Below are 19,249 nucleotides of genomic sequence, written 5' to 3' on the forward strand. Positions count from 1 at the left end.
GTTTCTAGACTTTACATGATTATTTTCATGTAGAAGAAAAAGTTCTGAAATAGAGATCTGGTATCAGTAACTGACATTCATTGCTGCAAGATGTATAACCTTTTCATGAAATTTAAGGCTTAATTGCTGTGAGGTGCTTTGATACAGCTCCTATAAGATGCAAATCAATTGTTTGGATTTTTTTTTTATTTTACTCATTAACTAGTTGTGTTTTGCATGCAGTTTATAGGTGTAGTACAAGCACTTACATAGGAAGCAACAGCTGCAATGTAGATAGAGGTTGGAAATTATGACTGCTTTAAAAAAAAAAAAAGTGGCAAAATAAGTAATTTCAAAATTCATGTTCAGTGCTGGTATTAAGCTCTTTAAAAATCTTGGTACAAATAAGCCTGGATAAGTTGAAGTGGGAGACTGGGCAGTGGAGTCCAATCCAACCTCTCAGTTTACGTCAGGATCAATAGGGAAGGTCACCCAGGACCATGTCCAGATAGCTGTGGAGTCTTCATCCTTGGAAGAACTCAACAACCTGTCTGCACAAGCTGTTGCACTGTTTGGCAGCCCTTGAACTGGTTGGTTGGTTTTTGTACGTACTGGCACATGGGGTTATTCTCCTGGTGTGGGACTTGGCTTTTCCTTTGCTGAAATTCATGGGATTCCCGATGTCCCATTTCTCCAGCCTGGTGGTGTTCCTCTGAGTGGTCACACAGCCATCTGGTGTGTCAGATTGTCCTCCCAGTTCTGTAACGGTGGTGCTTTTTTTTTTTTGCTAGTGGTGGTTTTGTTCCCTGTAGTTCAAGTATAGGAGCTGTTCACATGATGGTTTTCGCTGTAAAAGCGCAGTCTTTCAGCTACCTTTTTGCCTGTTGCAATACCATGTGGATCGTTTTGACTCTTCGGAGGTGTAAGTCTTAGTCCATCTTATGTTCCAGCTGATTTGCAGGTGTGTCACTGTCACTTATTATCTTTAGTCAGTAAACATGATTGTTTTACATCAGATGCTTAATGAAAAAGTGAAAAGTGAAGCCAGCCATGAGGAAGCCTGAAAAGGACTGCAAACTGTATGGCCTTTTCCCTGGGGCTGTCGTTGCTGGGATTGGGGGATGGCGCACGATGCGGCAGACTGGGCTGTGGAGGTTCAAGATGATACTTCTTAGCAGTGTCCTCTGGCAAGGACATCAGGCAGTGACTGCGGTATAGAAATGCAGCAGTTTTTGCCGTGTATGCAGGAGCCAGTAGCCTCTGGCAGAGGAGGCTGGCAGACCCAAGGGCTGTGATATCTTAAACTGCTGTGGCTGAGTCTGCCAGCGTCCATCTCTGACGCCGAAGTCTCATCATCTTGACAGACACATTAGCACTGGAATGGTTAGGCTCATTTTATCTCCAACTACTCAACTTCAGCGTACTTCCATAGCGCTCGCAGTGGTTTCCTAGGTCTGGCTTACCAAAAAGCAGAGTAGCAGAAGCACCAGATTTCAAGCGTTGAAATTGCTCTTTATTTCTTATCTCAGTATTGTTAAATCACCAAAAATGTCAGTGGGGCTCCCCCTTTCTTCCAGAGGAAAAGAAATAAAAAAGCATCTGTAAAGTTTGCATAATTTCGGTTCTATGTGTGGGTTGTTGGTGAGACACTGCAGCCTTCTATCACTGGACAAATTTTATCAGAACAAGATCCTTAAACATCTTAAAGTATTGAAGAAGTTTTTCATGGACGGTGTTGCAAGTGTGAAGATTTAAAACGCACCTGCTGAAAATGGAAAAGCATTTCAGTGGCTGGCTTCATTTTCCATTAAAACTGGCAGCCATCTATACCACTTTGGTCTTTACTTAAAAGAGGTTTATTTATGAACCTTTGGAGTATGTGGGCGTGTTGGAGTACCTGTGGGATATGAGTGTGCTAGTGGGCAGAAGTGTAACGTGTTGGTTACATGGACAAGTTTGAAATATGAGCTCTTCTCAGAAGCAGACAGCTTGATGGTGTTACACACTGCAAAATCAGGAAGACTAATTCACTGTAAATTCTGGATTTACTATATTTAACTACCCTGTATTAATGCACCATGTTATCAGTCTTAATATACATTAAACATAAGATAGTTTATTCCATTTGAAAGTTTACTGTGTATGGTTCAGACAAAGCTTACTGAAAGTAATTTATTTTCCTTCAAAAGCAGGGTGACTTCACACTTACACAGGCTAGCAGGAATTCTGACAGATAATGAAATACTTTTGCAAATTCACACATTGTGCTTGCTGTTGACATTCTTTCTTATGTAGACTATAGCAAAGGCCTAAGGTAGTGTTAGGAAAGATTTGCCTTCCTCATAATAATTTTATTTGAAATCCAAAATACTAAGAAATTGAATTGACCATTTAGGATGCGTGATGTCTGTAGCTGTGTCTTATATTTGATGCCATTTGTGGAAGAAGTTGTATAAGATACTGCACAGTTCATGGAAGTCCCTTAAATCATAAGCAGGTGGTTACTGAATGTTATGGATTGCACTCACTGCTGTTTCCCGTACTTAACTGTGCTTACAGTCTTTTAGTTGAAATGTTATCTGTGTTTTTCTAGTGTTGGAATTCTTCTTGAAATTTTTACCATCTCAATACATTTTATGCCAAAATGTTTAGTCTGGAATTATATAGCAAATTGATTGTGGTGCTTTTGAGCAACCTTTTTGTTGTTACAGAAATGATAAAAATGTTTATAACCTTTTTTTCACTGCACCCACATACATGAGTTAAATGCAAAAACGTTGCATCTGTTCATCGTGATTGTGAGAGTTACCAGTCTCTAATGTGTTGAGATTTGATGAATTATATTGATCACAGTATAGCACTCCATAGATATCTATTACCCAGGTAAAGTATTTATAATGGTAAGAAATTGAACTAAATAATAGAAAATACTTCACAACATTTTACAACTCGGTGTCGCTGTACTCAGGGACCTGAGCTGTATCTGTAGGTGTGGATTACAATGGCTGCAAATTCAGACCCATCTGTTACACTGGGGTTTTCTTTGCCGTACAGTCAGAATATTTTTGGTTAGTTAAGTACCTCCACGATCTAAGGCATTTTAAGTACCTGCTGTTAATCAAAATCATAAGTTAAAGGTTTCATATTGACTAACTAACAGCTTAAAATTACCTAGGAAAGACGGAAGAAAAAAAAAAACTGTGGGAAGCTTATTTCATTGTCTTTCAAATACTAAGTCTTATACTGTAATGTTCATTTTCAAGTGACTTGTCTACATCTGTCACATTCATAAAAATGAGGAGTTTAAAAGCTTTTTAAATTGGGACCATGTATATGTTCTTGCTTGTAGCGATATAAAAATAGCTTCAGTGTCTGGTGTTCGTGTGCATTTGCATTACACTTAGCCTAACAGAAACTGTTGGAGACATAAAGTTCTTTCTTGAAGCGTAGCTGGTGTGTCTCTTCCAAATTTGCTTAGCAGAAATTTGTGTGCAGCCCTTTTGGAGAGAGTAATGGGAAGTGTATTTGTGCAGCCCAGTGGTGTGTTTGGGTTGCTGTAGTACGCCGCTTCTCAAGCGCCTCATTGGTGAGGTTTGTGGTTGGTGTTGAGCGGCAAAAAGCTTTTTTTACTACAAAAATCCTAAAGCAGCTTTCACTGCCTGTCCTTTTTTGCTCTCATCGCTAGCCATAGTAGTCCATGGCGTGTCAGTAACTGTGGTGTGAGGGTCTCAGAGGCAGGGGCCAGGCTCCACGTGGGTGCAGGGCCGGAGGTGCGGTGGCGCTCAGGGCCTGGAGGCTGCTGCCTGAGGAGAAACAGAGCACATCTGACCACTGAGGGCTGGTAACAGGCTCGGAGATTTTAACTTGGTGCTAAAGCAGGATTTTAGGGCAGTTTTAAATGTGGGCAGCGCCTATAGCCATGAATATGCACGTCAAGGAGACTTTTGTTTACATCTTGCATGGTCGAATGGCTTTCTTTCATTCACAGGGATGAACATGAGTTCTGTTTTAAAACGTTCATGAAAGTTTCTAACAATATTCAGGGACCCAGATTCTGAAATACTGACCCTTTGAAAAATACTTCTTAACCTCTGGGGGGGTCAGGTCTCATGAAATCCTACACAATTTCACTTGGGTTCTTTAAATCCGTATTTTTTCCGAGGCTCGTGTAATCATCATTTTTCAAGGGACATACTATGCCAGTGCTTTGGCCTGTCGAGTTCGCAGGCAGCTCAGGAGTGGGAGATGCGCCTTTTGCTTGTCACTGCACTTACTGAGGAGAGATTCAGAGCTCCCTCTTCAGCCTGTCTGCACCTTCATTCAGCAAGGCAGAAGGCTTACATGCACAGCTAACAGCTGCCGAGAAAGATGAGCACTGGCAAAAAGTTGAGGACAGACTTTTTCAGTAACTTAGAGATCAAGAAATGTTTCAGTATGGGCTTGGGGTACTTACTGTATCTATTAGGGTTAGAGACAGGGTCTGTCCTAGAAAACTTGGATTGCTTTAAATTATCTGCATACGTCTTCTAATAATAAAAGATTCTGAGAGATTTGGTGGGAGTGGCAACAAGGTATTAATTGCAATGTTTTTGGGATAAACCTAAAGTATAAACGAGGTCAGGCAGACGTTTTTACATATGTGATTTTTTTTTTTTGTGCTACTTGCTGCTAGCACTGGTTACCTTTTAGGGAAAAGATGCCGTCTACATGTTTTTTTCATACTAATGGAAATGGTAACTCTATAAACATAACTACTATGTAATATAATGTATAATAGCTTTGTTTTCCTGTCACCCATATCTATTTGTTTTTCAATTTGCGAGCAAGGCTATCCCAGCCACGTACCAAATGGTTGATCAGCCCTTGCTTTCTTTTCAAACGTGTCGTTGTTTGAGGACATGCATGCACAGTGATGGCTTGGGAGCAGAGCTCTGGTGAGAACACCCTTGCCATAGGTGCTCTGTGCATGACTGACACAGGGAGAAATGTCCGGAGGGGAGAACACTTACCAGGGCTTTCAGCACAAAATCCTTTACTTATTAAATATGGAAACTTTGTAGACACAGTGGAAGATGTTTATATAGTAACATACTGGATACTAAGAAATTAATTGCAGCATATTAACCCTTGTTTAATCTCGGTGTAATGTAAGGAGTAAGTGAAGAGTTGAAAGTACTTCATGTAGTGGTGATTACATTTAGGTACTATCTCTCCAAGTTGTATCTTGAGGTACAAAATTGAATTTGAGACCATAAAATGTGATTTTTAAAATTCCTGTAAAAGTTGCAGAAAACTTATCCACAATAGAAGACCTTAAAATATATATTTTTTTAATTTTTAAATTTAAAACAAACAAAAATAACAACAACAAGAACTGTGCTATAATAAACTTAAAGCACAGGGAGAAGGGGAGTTAACCCATAGTAGTACTTCTTAAATATCAGCTACAGTGGACTGGGCCTTAGATGTATTCATATTTGCCAGTTGTTGATCATATTCCCTTGTTTCAAGCGATATGATCAAAAAGACATTTTGGCTTCATTACTGATGTGGATAACTATTTTCTGGCATGTTCTTTTTGTTTTCTGAAAATACTTCCTTGATATAGTCTGTTGCTCTGTTTTCCTGATGGTAATATCAAAGGGGAAAACACATTTTGGCAGGTGGGAACAGGTGGATGTAACTTGCTTTTCTTTATAGCCGGCGTTCTGTATTAATTTTTGTTTTCTTCATTGTTCTGTATTTGGCTCAGTTTAAGATATATATACTTATTTCCAAGCCAGAGTATTTAATATTATGTGCAAGTCACATTAAAAGTCATCAGAGGTCGATTTCTTACATAATCTTTTTTCAAATGCTTACAAGTTTAAAAAAAAGTCTTATCGAAGAGAACCCTACAGGTTTGTATGTCTAAAGCACAAATGACCTGAAATTATTAGCAGTTTGGGATTAAGTAATGCACAAGAGTTGATTCGCAATGTAAATATATTTGACCTACTACATGATAGCATGCTGCAATATAATGAAATTTCTTATCTCGCAGGAGGGATTTCATAGAAAGCAGCACTGTAATACCAACCACTAAAAACTGACTTGTTTGTTAATATTGCTAGGATTTTGCTTGTTCTTTAAAAACAAAGGAACGTAAGAGATAGGAAAACTGTTTCCTTTTAAAGGCAAAAGCAATTATTAGAAAAGGGGTTCAGAAAACATAAATTGAAATAAAAATAGAAGCAGACAGGCAAAAAAATAAATGTTAGGAGATTGTAATTTTGTTTTATGTAAGTAAGTGCTTTCTGAAAAAATTGTGCTAGCAAAGCCATTGGATGGATAGAGATCCTTTGTATCATAAAATGCAAAACACGTGCCAAACAGGCAACTCCATTTGATTCTTTTTCAATTGTATCTGAATAGGTTGTCTGTTTTGTAAGAGCAGACTTGGTAAAGGTTTTGTTTCCTCATAGACTGAAGTAAGTGCTTAAGTAGGGCAAGATCATCCAGAGGCTTAAAAGTTTCTTTATGTCCATCTTCCTCAGTGAGGATGTTGAGGAAATATTTAACAGAGGCCCATTCTATTCATGTGGTGAGCTGAGGTTATTTAGGAGACGGAGAAGGGGTCAAACGGAAGGTGCTGGAGTAGCTATTGAAGCTTCTCTAAGTGGAGCTTCCCCTGAAGGACTAGCTGATGTTCGCTGAAAAGTTGCGAGGAATTTAGAAACGCAGCAGCTGAGCTGTTGGCTAAAACATGCAAATCTCATTTGGATGCTATCCTGGAGAATAGCAGGGTAACAAATGTTGGATTGTACAGATGAAAGCGAACTGAGGAGGTGATTCTGAGAACTGTACGTGTAATTCGCTTGGTCTTCCCTGCCAATAAAACTGATTGCAACAGTAAATTTTAAAGTGGTTATAAAACAACTAAATTATTATGTTTCAAGTAGTAAACCGTCTGTATAGTAAACCAAATTTCTTTAAGCCTCTGAGCAAAATCACAGATAAGAGCGTACTATTAAATTAATTATCCTTCCTTAGATTCTTAGAGAAAATCGCCCATTGAGAAGGGGTCATGGAAAAGACCAAGTAATTTTGAGCATAAGTGAAAATCTGTTGTGACTAAAAGAAGAGAATTTGCTAGGAATAACCGTTCTGTTTGTTATTAGATAAGCCTGTTGTTAAGACATGGGGGAAAAAGATGGAGAGCGTGCTGCCTTGTCGAGCTGCGTGTCTGGGCTCCTTTAAAAGACTGTTATCAAAACCTCTTTTCTGTACTCTGAGAGATTTAAGTATCTTTTTCCCACAAGCAATCTTTTTGAAAGGAGAATTAATGAAATGTTGTCACAAGACTGGAGATTTAAAACTTGAGCTGTTTATTTGTACTGAAGTGAAACCAGCTGATCTCCAGCTCTGTGTTTCAGCTGGTTCATCTCATTAGCATCTTGCAGGAGTAATGTGAAAAATGCAGTATCCATCTCAAATTAAGATGCTCCATCGTTTACTGCCTCTGAAGCTGATGAGAGGTCGAGTCCCTCCCTTAAGCAGCATAAAAAAGGTCCTGATTTGCCTTGTTTTGCTTCTCGTAAAAGAAATAGCCTAGTTGTTACTTTTTATCGTTATTTATAAAAGCACATTCACAGCCTGAATAGAGCTCGCAAAGCTCCAGAAAAAACTTTTGTTTGATAATTGTTGAGAGTCAGTGTAAGAAGCCTTCAAAAAATTCACAACCAGCCAGGCTGAGTAATTGGGCAGCCTCGTGGCAGCTGAAAGTTAGTGTGGTCACTTTTATTGTAACGTACAGAAAGCCTAATTGTGAAACTCGCAGGCATTCCTGAATTTGAAAGCTTTACTGGTTTGGTTTATTGGGGGAGGCAGATGAGAGGTGTAGGCTTGATGGTAATGCATATTAAAAGGGACTGACACACTCCTTGTAGTTCTTTTTGCTTGGTGTGTAGCGAGAAAGGGGAGAGAGCATTCAATGGAGAAAAGGAAGTGACACAGGAGACCAGCAGAAATGAGCTGCCTCTGGAAGGATGTTTTAAAAGGATAAGAGCATAGGTCGGCAAGCAGGAGATGTTCTGGGCAAAACGAGTCCGAAAAAGGGGCTGGTGACTGGCCAGCATGTAAAGAAGCACAGGAAATAAGAGTCATGAGGAGGAGTGGAAAAAGCAGTGTGGAGGCTGAAGTGGGCTGACACCTCATTGCTCAGTGGGCTCTGTGTTGAAGCCTGTGGCAGAAACAGCCTCAGGGTGATGTTTCTGGAGGGGCTGCCTGGCGATCCGATCTGCTCCGAGAAGGCAGTGAGTGAATCACTGGGCTGGGAGCTCTGCAATCCAGAGCCAGAGAGCCCAACTAACTGTTTGAGGGGAATGTAGAGACAGGAGCCCAATTCAGCTTGTGTTTTGCTCTTCAAAACAAAAGCAGCTCCTGACTTTCGGAAAGGGGTTTTTGTCTGTATGCAAAAGGCTAGTTTGGCTTGAAGGCAAATTGTTGAGTTGCTGTAAAGCAACCTTACTTCTGGCAAGTCACCTTCACTGTAGCAAAAGTTTCAAAATCAAAATGTCAAATGTTGGGATTTCATTGTCTAATGCCTGCTTAGAGTAATGCATTCAGTTTTGTCTGCAAATGGGCAGCAGAAATATCTGACAGTAAAAAAAAAAAAAAGTAGGAAAGATCTGTACTTATTTTGCTGTTACCTTTACAGAGGGAGAATGCTGAGAGTAAGAGAAAGTTTCGTACCACTCCTTATAATGTTCTTCTTACATAAGTCATTAATGTGCTTGTTTGTCTTATTTTAATACCCTAAGAAGAAGGTGATTATCAAATGAAATAGAATGGAAAGATATAAGTCATTTTAAAAAAAAAAAAAAAGAAAGAAAGAAAAAAGGAACACTTATTTCTTACATAACATATAATTAACCTATGAAGTTCTCTGCCAAGCTATAGTAGTGAGGTCAAAACCAGAACAGAATTCAAAAATGATTAGAAATACATTTGCATAATGAGCAAATCCGCAATTATATTGTAGGATTTTCTGTAGGTTTGAAAGATCTCTGGGAGTATTGCCAGCTCGTACCTGGTTGTGAAAGGCTAAAGCAGAGAACTGCATTATAAACAGGTTGTATAATTATCTGGCATTACTTGCATTTAAGCATAACGTAAGCTTGGCTTAACTTCTTTGAATTGCCCTTTGAGAGTGCATCTCTTTCTACCAGCTACAGAAGGAGCCTGAGGAGATGAGCCTGGGAGAGCCAGTGCTAGGCACTGTGAATAACCGCCTCCTGCCCAGCATGAGGAGTCTCGACAGCCATTTTCCCCTGCTTTAGTAATAACTTGCACTACGAAAGAAATTAATTGCATCCACTAATTGTTAAGGAAGACTGGGTATTTCTGTTTTGAATCGGGACTGGGTCAAATAAGTACCATGCATCCCAGTGCTTCACGTGCTTCTGCAAGCATGTTTTTAAGACATTTTGTTTGTTCTCTGTAGATTGGGTAATTCTGATGGATTTAAGATAGAGTATCACGTAAAACCACGGTTCCTTATATTCATGTTAAATGTGATTTTTATGTGGGAAAGAAAGGGTATTAATTTTGTTCTTCAGAATAACTATAATCTCCTGAACGGTAAAACCCTGTTAATTCTCAGGCAGCTAATCCTCAAATAATAATTCACTTAGTCTGACTTCACAACAAAAATAACTGCTTAAGTGCAAATGATTGCAACGTAGGCTCTGTTTGGCCTATAAAAGGTACCTAAAATGCAAATGTATGGATAGCTGGAAATGGTATAGCAACTTTTTCACTGCCCTCAAAAAGTCGCAATCAGGTGTTTAAAAGAAAAGGGCCAAATGTTTCAAATGCACTGGAGCTAGAAGTTCATGAAAACTTGTAACAGACACAAAGCTGGGCAGAAGAAAACTATAGCCAGGAATGAAATAGGATAAGCACACAAAAAACCACGAAGGCTTAATATGACTGCACAGAGCTCTTAGGATAGTCAATACAGAGGCAAAAGAGCTCAATAAATATTTTTGTTCTGTGCTTGGGAAAAAGACAGATAGCACGTTCACATCGTGGGGTGTACGATAAGGCACTCTCTGTTCTCACAGTAATCAAGGAGGACACTGAACAGTAATCAGACTTGAATTTGGTGTTTTTAAGTCGGAGGCCTGGATAACAGATGGCCGTGAGCTGTGGAAGAGCAGGCCGGAGAGCTGTTGTTGATCATGTGTTTGGGTTTTGGTAGTTCTGGGAAAACAAAGAAAGTTGCAGAGGACTTGAAAAATGCTGTGGGACTGCCTACTTCCAGGGGAATAAACAGGCTGAGGCCTGTAAATGTGATGCTGGCGGTCTGACGTGAGGCCTCAGTGAAATGGTGAAGTCACTGAGGTGATTCGTTAAAGAAATGGAAAGGATTGATGATAATGAGTCCTGGTTCATGGAAAATAAGTACTATCATGCTAACTTGAGAATATTCTTGATGTAGTTGGCAGACTGTTGCGGAGGAGACCAGGTCACCCTGTGCTTGTGGGAAAGTGACTCTTGTGGTTATTTATTCAAGAGGTGAGTTAATCACCTACAGTCCAGCCACCTATTCCATCTGCTGCTGTTGGTGTCATTCATAAATGACATAATTTAAGTTTGGTCCGTGGGGTGAAGCAGTTCCACGACTTGTTGCTTTTTCCTGTCAAGCAAGTGGGAGTGAGCTGGGAGCTGCAGCTTGGGCTCCGGGCAGTGCTGTGGGTCGGTCATGGCCCTGCCTCTCTCCTTGCCTTGGCCAGGCTGACAGCTTCTCTGGGCTTCCGTGGGTCCGAGGGGGTGTTTGGCAACCCCTACAGCCTGTGAAAAGCCAGTTTGAGTGAATGAATGAAACCTGTCCTTCTAGTCATTCGTCCACAATTCATCATGGCATTGTAGGCAACTACTTGGACATATAATTTCTTCGGGCCTAAATCAGGCTTGGTTTTAATTAAGCATCGCATCTGCTGCCTCATTCAGCCCGTACGAAATCCTGTCACAAAAATAAGCTCTTTTGACAGAGAGGTGTGAGATTTTCCTTGCAGTTGTTGTGGTCAAAAAGGACCTTTCACTGGACTGGCTGCGGTTCCCTATTTTCATCGCTGGAGATGCTCAGCGAATAGCCAGACTATTCCCTTTCAGGTGCCACTCTCAAGTCTTACTTAGTATTTCTGGGGAGGTTTGTTTTAATAATTTCCATCTCTCTGTTTTGCACACTGTGGATAATGCTTTAATAGTTCTCTTGTATTGCTATTAATAGTAAGTTACTGTGATTGATGGTCAAAAAAAGAATGGTGAAACTGGTCTGCTAAAGACAGCTTCAAAGATTCTGCCCATCTGCATCCTGTGCCCCTTGAATTACAGGTGGTTTCCTGTCTTGGCTTTTTTTCTTTGGCCCTTTTCCTCTTGAAATTTCCATACAGGGTTTTAGTAACTTAATAGCAAACTTCAGAGTCACTTGCTGTAGTATTAGCTTAAAGTATTGATTTTGAGATGATACCTCTGTTCATCTGATTTTTATTTTTTTCAATTTGTACTACTGTCTGGTTTCTTCTGTATCTCTTTTGCCTTTTCAAATGTGTAATTCCTCCATTTAGCACTTTTTCCTCTCTCTCATGTCTCTCTTCTCTGAAGACCCCACATACCCTGGCTTTATTGAGTTTTTGCTCTGGGTTAATTAGCTTCTTGTGCCTCCAGAAGCGTAAATCACACCAGTTTTGAGCACTCTCATTTTTCTTCAGGTTTGGTCTTCCTCATATCAGAAAGTTCCTGAGAACTGTTGTTCAATTTAAACTGATTTTTTTCCATCATTCTGTTGGATTTTAATGCTGTGGATTTGCCTTTCCTGGTTTTGTTGTTTAGTTTGATAATGCAAAGATGAAAAAACAGGTTTAGAAGCAACTAGTTATTCGGGTTTAACCTTGTTGTGTATATTCTTGATTTTCAGACTCACGCAGCCAGGGTCAATAAGTTTCTTTGGGTAGAGGTGATTTTATATTGCCATGTTTCTAAGTTGTTTTCTGGGTTATTTTTTTGGTGGGGAGGCAGTAGCATCTTTACAAGAACTACCTCAGACATCAGGCATAGGTCAGTGACTTTGCATCAAGTTGGATGATGCTGCATCAGAGCGTCTGCATTGCTCTTGCAGTTTCTTTGAGGTTGCAATCTATTTTGGCATTGGACTCACCTAGCACAAGGAATAAGCTGTGTTTGGTATTTTGACAGGCCTTCTTTGGAGACTGTTGTTAAGTCTGTCTTTGTCTGTATTGCTCTGATCTTCTGTCAGAGGATAGAAGTGTGTGAGATAGAAATCTGGCAGAAGTTTTGAATTGTTGCTTGTCATGATGAGCACCAGTTTCTTGGGATGCTCGTCTTTGCTGCAGCCTGAGGTGGGTGAGATGTTTGCTTTTTTACTTTTAAATGTTTGTTTTAACAGTCAGTCTGTTCTGATCTTAAGCCCAAAGTCCAACAGCCATTGTTTTTGGTAGCTTGATTTGAAATCATACACGCCAGCATTAACCTCTAGGATGTTTCTCAGCGTTATTATCACGGTTTCGATGTTTGTGACAAGCTTTATTGCGAGGAGTTTCATCTAATGCTGCGTCAGCTGTGTTTTCTGATGAAGAACCTTCATTACCAGCACAACGTTTTTGTAGCCAGTGAGTTTTATGAGGATAAATGACTAAATTATGCATTAGAAATACCCTATTTTGTGAGGCGCTGAGAGGTTGAAAGAACAGTAGCTGGCAAATCAAGTGAGGTTGGAAGAAAGATTTGAATACTAGTTGGAAGAATTTTAAAATAGTTCAGTCATTTATAACAAAAAAAAAATAAAATAAATTCATAAATAAGGGATGACTTAGTTAATGAATTCCTGCTGATACAAACTGAAAATTGTGTGTTCTTAGTCTACATTCATTTGCAGCACCATAAGTCATTCATTCTAGAAGTTAAAGTGCATACAGGGGGCTATCCATGCCTAATAACCTATAGAGAAAGGTTAGCAATTATACCAAGTAAGGTCCTGATCCCCGTACAAGTACAGGTGTTGAAACAGCAACTTAACCAGGTTTGTTCTTCCCTGTGTCGCTCAAGCAGTAAGATGAAGTAACAGTGGTTCCTTCTGGCTTCCAAATGTGTAAATCAGGGAGGGGCAGGTAGGTGGTTGTTTAATTTAGTGTTGTTAAGTCTTCTGTATTTGTTGTTAGATGTTCTGCTTTATTTTTTGGGGGACTCCAGCAGTGTAAGGCTCAAAGGCGTTATCATTTCACTCCTCTGTCACGGAGCTGTGTACAATATTAGCAGGCTGCATTATCTCAGTTGCTGTGAATTCTGCATCCCCTGGCGAGTGCCAGCCCTGTGAGGATCTTCTGCTTCTAGTTGAAACGTGCTTTCTGTGTTACATTTAGTCAAGTGAGTTATGTTTTTATTTAAATTGGCTTTCTTTTTAACTAATAGTGATGGTGTTGCGGATTTGGGTGCAAAATGGGAATGATATTGAACAACATCAATCTACACAGTGAGCATTCTTGATTAATATATATATGAGCTTTATTTGCATCTTGAATTAGTTTCTCCTTGTATGTCGATATTTTGCAGAAGAGATGACACTAATGTGTTTTTATTGTGTTTACCAAGTATTGACAGAGGCAGCTCTTCTTTCCTTTTAGGAATCTGGGTAAAAATGGCTTATCTAACAGTAGTATTCTATTGGATAAATGCCCACCTCCACGACCACCGCCTCCACCATACCCTCCCTTGCCAAAGGACAAGCTGAATCCACCTACACCTAGTATTTATGTAAGTAAACCTGATGGTAGAAGTACACTGCTGACTGTCTTTTTTAATTACTTAGATACACTGCTCTCCCAGCTAGTATATAAGCAGTAAAAATGCTAAACTTAAAGAGAATTTTGAGACAAGGTTTGACTATTAAAATAGTTGTAAATTAAGAATTTCAGCCAATCAGTGAAGAAGGGGGAAAACAGCTTGAAAAATTCGGAGTTTATGTTTTAATACTTAAAATATTGGTGGAATAAGCAAAATGGTTCAGCGGATACAAAGCTTTTCATTTAAGTTCATTTAAGATGAACTTTTTTTGCAAGTGACAGTTTAAGTGATGAATGATCAAATAATTAAACTGAACTTTCTGAACAGTCTACTTCAAAATATACTAAGGAAAATTAACAAACATTGAGGTGATCATAACAAGAAAATGTCATAATTAGGAAAAGACAAATTTTGTTAATAGAATAGTTCAGTTAGAAGGTGCCTACAAAAAATTGCCTTTTAGGTAGGTAGGTGTTTTTTTTTTTTTTTCTTATGCAACCATTTAAAGTTCTGTTCTAGAAACAAAGTTCTGTAATATCTTTATGAAGTACTGTAGCCAACTTCCTTGATAATGGAAGAGTAAATTATAGTATATCCATACAGCTAATGTAAAAACCTCAGGCTGGCTTTATTCAGATGAACTTTAGGACCAGCAGCACTTGGCAGCTTGGTGTGATACTATACAAGCAGTCAGCCTAAGCACTAGATTAGGATGGAAGCAATAGTGCTGTGTTCAAAGTGTTGCACCTGAATTAATCTACCCAATTACGAGTCCATCACAGCTTCATCGGCTCTCTGCAAAGCTGGTAAATCCCCATGTTGCAGCATACTGGATAGATGTGCCAACACAGATCCCAGTATTTGGGAAATCTGTATTGTGTTTTGTTTATTGAAAGAGATGTTTTCAGCATCTATGCTGTCTCTGTCTACAGTGTCGTTGGTATTTTGTTCACAGTCTGCAGGATTTTAAAAGGTTCATAGCAATTAAAAATAAAAGTCAGGGGAAACTATAGCATAAAATTAAAGTCATAGATGCGCAAAAGCATAGGAAAATCAAATCTATTTTTCTAGTTAACGTGAGATATACTCTGAGAGTGCTCTTTTTAATTATACTGTTTCTCGTGTACATTATCTGTAGGATTAGCTTTTTTGACTTCTGAAAAGAATGCTAGTATATTATCCTGCTCTTCAGAGAATTCTGCAGGTTCAGAGAATTTACAGGGCTACTGTCAGATAAAGAAATAAACTGAAGGAAACCTGAGTTGCAAAAGCTGAAGCAACCTGGGAATAATTCATGCCAAGAAATAAATTACAATAATGAATTAATTTCAGATGGAGTGAACCCAGTTTATAACACGGAAATGGTTGTATGGTGTTGCTGTTCAATCCCCTCAGTGCCGGGAAATGGTTAAAATTCCCATCTTTTTGTTGTTTCTCATTTTTTATTACTCTTCCTTATTTTACAAACAAGGAGTCTAAATTCGTCTGACATCTAATATTCCATTATGATTTTACAGTTGGAAAATAAACGAGATGCTTTCTTTCCACCTTTACATCAATTTTGTACAAATCCAAACAACCCTGTTACTGTAATACGTGGCCTTGCTGGAGCGCTTAAATTAGGTAACTTTACTTTGGTTTCTTTTTCTTTGAAAAATGTATGTATTTAAACAAAAAGTTTAAAGTTTCTCAGGTCTTAAAAGTGGATTTGTTTATAATGCTATATTACTTTTGTATTTCAATTAATTAGGGCGATGTGTTGTCACTTAGCTCACTACTGTTTCTAACCTAGATCATCTCTGAAAAAAAAAATCCAGCAGATTTTGTTGATCATGGAGAGGAACTGAGCTGTGGGCTTGGGGGCTTACAGATGGTCTTTTTTTCTTATGGAAGCTATGGCTATGTGTCTTTGTGCTTAGATTTAGTGATCTCACTGTGTACAATATTTTGAACTTTGTAGCTTGAAAAACTGTCATTGCTAGTAGGAAGTGGGTTACATAATGGAAGTACATTCATAGAGCTCTAGTTGTCTGAAAAATACTTCATTGGTAATAGATTTATCCATGTTTATAGATTTTTCTTGGAATATACATCTTACAGATGCTGGAATATAGCTCATACTATAGTAGCTGCCAAGTTCTTGTTGTGCAGAAAAGCTTTTTGAGCATTATCAGAAGTGTAATTTTTAAGATATAGGGGGGCTGTATTCTGAAGGCTGAGGGAAAATATATGTTTTAGATTAATCCTTTAGATAATGTTATGTATTAATATCTTATATTCTTGGAACTTTTGTAATATTTTAACTATCATTTGTGAATTCTATTATTTATTAGATTTAGGACTCTTCTCTACTAAGACATTGGTAGAAGCAAATAATGAACACATAGTAGAAGTGAGGACACAACTACTGCAGCCAGCAGATGAAAACTGGGACCCCACTGGAACAAAGAAAATATGGCGTTGTGAAAGCAGTAGATCTCATACAACAATTGCTAAATATGCACAGTACCAGGCCTCTTCGTTCCAGGAGTCTTTAAGGGTGAGTCCATTGTTCAAGTTAGAATTTAAAAACTGTGTACTAACTCTGGAACCAAATTGTATTAGTAATGGCTATTGGGAAAAAATGCACTAGTTCTAAGGAAACAGAGGCATTCCCGTCAGCATGAAGGGCACAAATAATTTTACAAATTCCATTCTGAATAGAGAGTCAAACGGTATTCAGGGTATTTGTTCCCCCCAGGTTCTTAATGTAGACTTAATTTTCTTAATGTAAAGCTCCTGGCTGTTACATATTTTAAAAGCTTGTTACCTTTAAGCTTTTGTATAGTGATGTCAAAATGCATATTAAAACACGTAGAACTTCAGACAGTTTTCTTATTTGCATTGCTTCTAATTTCACACATGCTTTGAAATGATATTTCTTACTTCTTCATAGCATGCTTAATTAATCTATGCTCATACTTCTCTTTCAGCAAAATGGTTTAAAATACTGTATTAACATTTCCCCCCCTCAGAGTGTCTGCTTTGCGTATTTGTTACAGCTGGGCTCCAAACATAACATTTTCTGTTTAGTATAGAAGTTGACATACATTATACTTTATTGATACTAATTTTCAATATTTTTTGTTGAAGTAGTAAGTGCATCCTTGTAATTAGCTGTGGGCATTCATCTAAGGCATATGTTATTGAGCGTTGTGAAAAGATTAGGGTAAGGTGAAACAAAAGAAAAGGTATTATTGACCAGCTGTTGATTAGATAATTGGGAAAACACAGGGAATCAGTTGTTGGTTGCAGTTTTCACTGCTGTTATGCTAAAACAACAATGGTTTCATAAAGGGAAAAAGAGAAATTCTCAGTTCAAATTTCATGCGTTAGAGGAAAGGATTTAAAGCAAAGAAATGAATCTGTGGTTGAAGAAAAGAAAAGGCAAGGTAGTTATGATTTGAGTGAGATTGGTATAGGATGAGGAAAAGGCAAAGGAATACTACTGGGATGTGGGGAGCACTGAAATCATTAAGAGTGTGTAGATTGGCCTAGCTTGGGACTTGAATGGGATTTTCTGTGAAGATTTGCACCAGCATTGTATTCTTGAGCATCAGTTCAGAGGGGCTGGAGAACATGACATATGTATAATGTTACAGAAAAGCACGTTTAATAAAGTATGCGATTGGTTATGTACGAGCTTGTCAGCGGGAAAGTCTCAGTTTTGATTTGGTACCAAGAAGCGACTGCAGTATTTTCTGGTGTTGTGGTGGTTGTTGTTTATTTTTTCTGCTAGAAATTGGGAGTAAAAATGTAGCATGTAAAATAATTTTCATAATGACAATTTTTCATTTTTCCTTTGGAAATCAAAACGACGTTGTTCTAAGTGCATGTGCTTCTTCTGCCTAACACTGCTTTGTCCTGTCCTTAGGTGACTTTTGTAGTGTTCAAATGAAAGCCATGTTTCTTCTTTCTACTGACACAATCATGTTGGCTTGCCTTAAGTGACCTTTTTTTTTTTTCCCTCTAACAACTATTACATTGCTTTTCTAACATGTCTTTCAGGATTTCATAAATCCATCATCACTAGGTTCCTTTTTGTTTCTCTTTGTCCTTCATTCAAAGGATGAATAAGACTTTCTCAGGTACATAGGGCACTTTGAGACTTAACAACAGTCCCATTCAGAGACAAAGATCTTTGGATAGCATCCAGGCAGTTCTTTCCTACTTTTCATCTTACTCTTTCACCTTCTTTGTCCATCTAGTTGTGAAAAAAGAAGGTTTTAGAATAGGATTTTGAGCCCTCTCTGCTAAAAAGATAAAATTACATCATTTAATATTAGTTAGACTTTTTCCAGTAGTCATGGTCCTAATACTGCAGTGCTAAAATAGCAGATGGCTATTAAAAATTCAAAAGACTTTGTATAATGGATATTATAAAATGAATTTTATAAATATTAGTCATCCTAGTTTCACGTCAGGAGACCTGCTTGATTTTGAAGGTAGATAAATGTTCTTGTCTAAAAAAGTTAGCAGTATTCATTTAGATTGGGTTCCTTTTCACCTGCATAATGAAGCAAACCAACACATTAATTTGCCACTCTAATATAGGCTAACAGAAATATTTACATTGTAGAGACATCTTGTTTCCTGGCCTGAACTTGACTGAATTTTTAGTCATGAAGATTTTTTTTCAATGTCTTTTGACTAATAACTGTTTTTTGTATATTTTATTTTAACAGTAATGCTCATATAATATTCCAAATACAGATATTTTAAAGGTTGTACGACCATCTTGAAACAAATGTACTTAAGTCTGTTAGCAGGCTATCACTTCATACCTTTATATGCCTATATTTTATATATACACTTATTTTATATTTAAGTTATTTAAATGTTATCATTTATTTAAATTATTAAACATTTTCACAATTGTATTTTATAGGAGGAAAATGAGAAAAAGAGTCACCACAAGGACCACTCAGATAATGAATCCACATCTTCAGATAAGTAAGTGTGGTATTAATATGATAATTCTATAGCTGTTTTCTTTTTTTTTAAACACTGTTCTCACTTTCACATTCATCTGTTACATTTTTTGTATTTACAGCTCTGGGAGGAGGAGAAGAGGACCTTTTAAAACAATCAAGTTTGGGACCAACATTGACCTGTCAGATGACAAAAAGTAAGTCTGATTGCAGTTTCTTTTGCTCACAGTGGTATTCTACAGTGTGATACTCCTGGAAAACTAATGCATTCTTCTCAGAGGTCAGTTGGTTTGTTGATAAACCCAATTCCAGTTGGAAGCCCCATTACTGCAATTAAATTGTTACCTTTAGTATTAAAAAGTTGTTATGAATCTGTCTTGCCTTAAAATCTTTTTTCAAATTTTTCTTTCCAGGATCTTTATTTTTTCAGTAAGCAACTTTAAGCATCCATCAGT

The 19,249-nt window shown here is 38.0% G+C and overlaps 1 protein-coding gene across 17 annotated transcripts in view; it reads left to right on the top strand.

Annotated features, from left to right (window-relative positions):
* The window catches only part of KDM6A (lysine demethylase 6A), a 152,067-nt gene that overhangs the window by 115,141 nt on the left and 17,677 nt on the right, over nt 1-19,249 (top strand). For all 17 annotated transcript variants that reach the window (XR_014618872.1, XM_084295670.1, XM_084295671.1 and 14 more), the window contains 5 exons: nt 13,665-13,794; nt 15,342-15,447; nt 16,158-16,363; nt 18,752-18,816; nt 18,917-18,991. Coding sequence is in view for 16 of the 17 variants with exons in the window: in XM_084295670.1 (XP_084151796.1) it covers nt 13,665-13,794; nt 15,342-15,447; nt 16,158-16,363; nt 18,752-18,816; nt 18,917-18,991 (582 nt within the window). In the remaining variant the exon portion in view is untranslated. The remainder of the gene's footprint in view (nt 1-13,664; nt 13,795-15,341; nt 15,448-16,157; nt 16,364-18,751; nt 18,817-18,916; nt 18,992-19,249) is intronic.

Source organism: Netta rufina (assembly GCF_964035555.1).
Source record: "Netta rufina genome assembly, chromosome: 1".
NCBI lineage: Eukaryota > Metazoa > Chordata > Aves > Anseriformes > Anatidae > Netta > Netta rufina.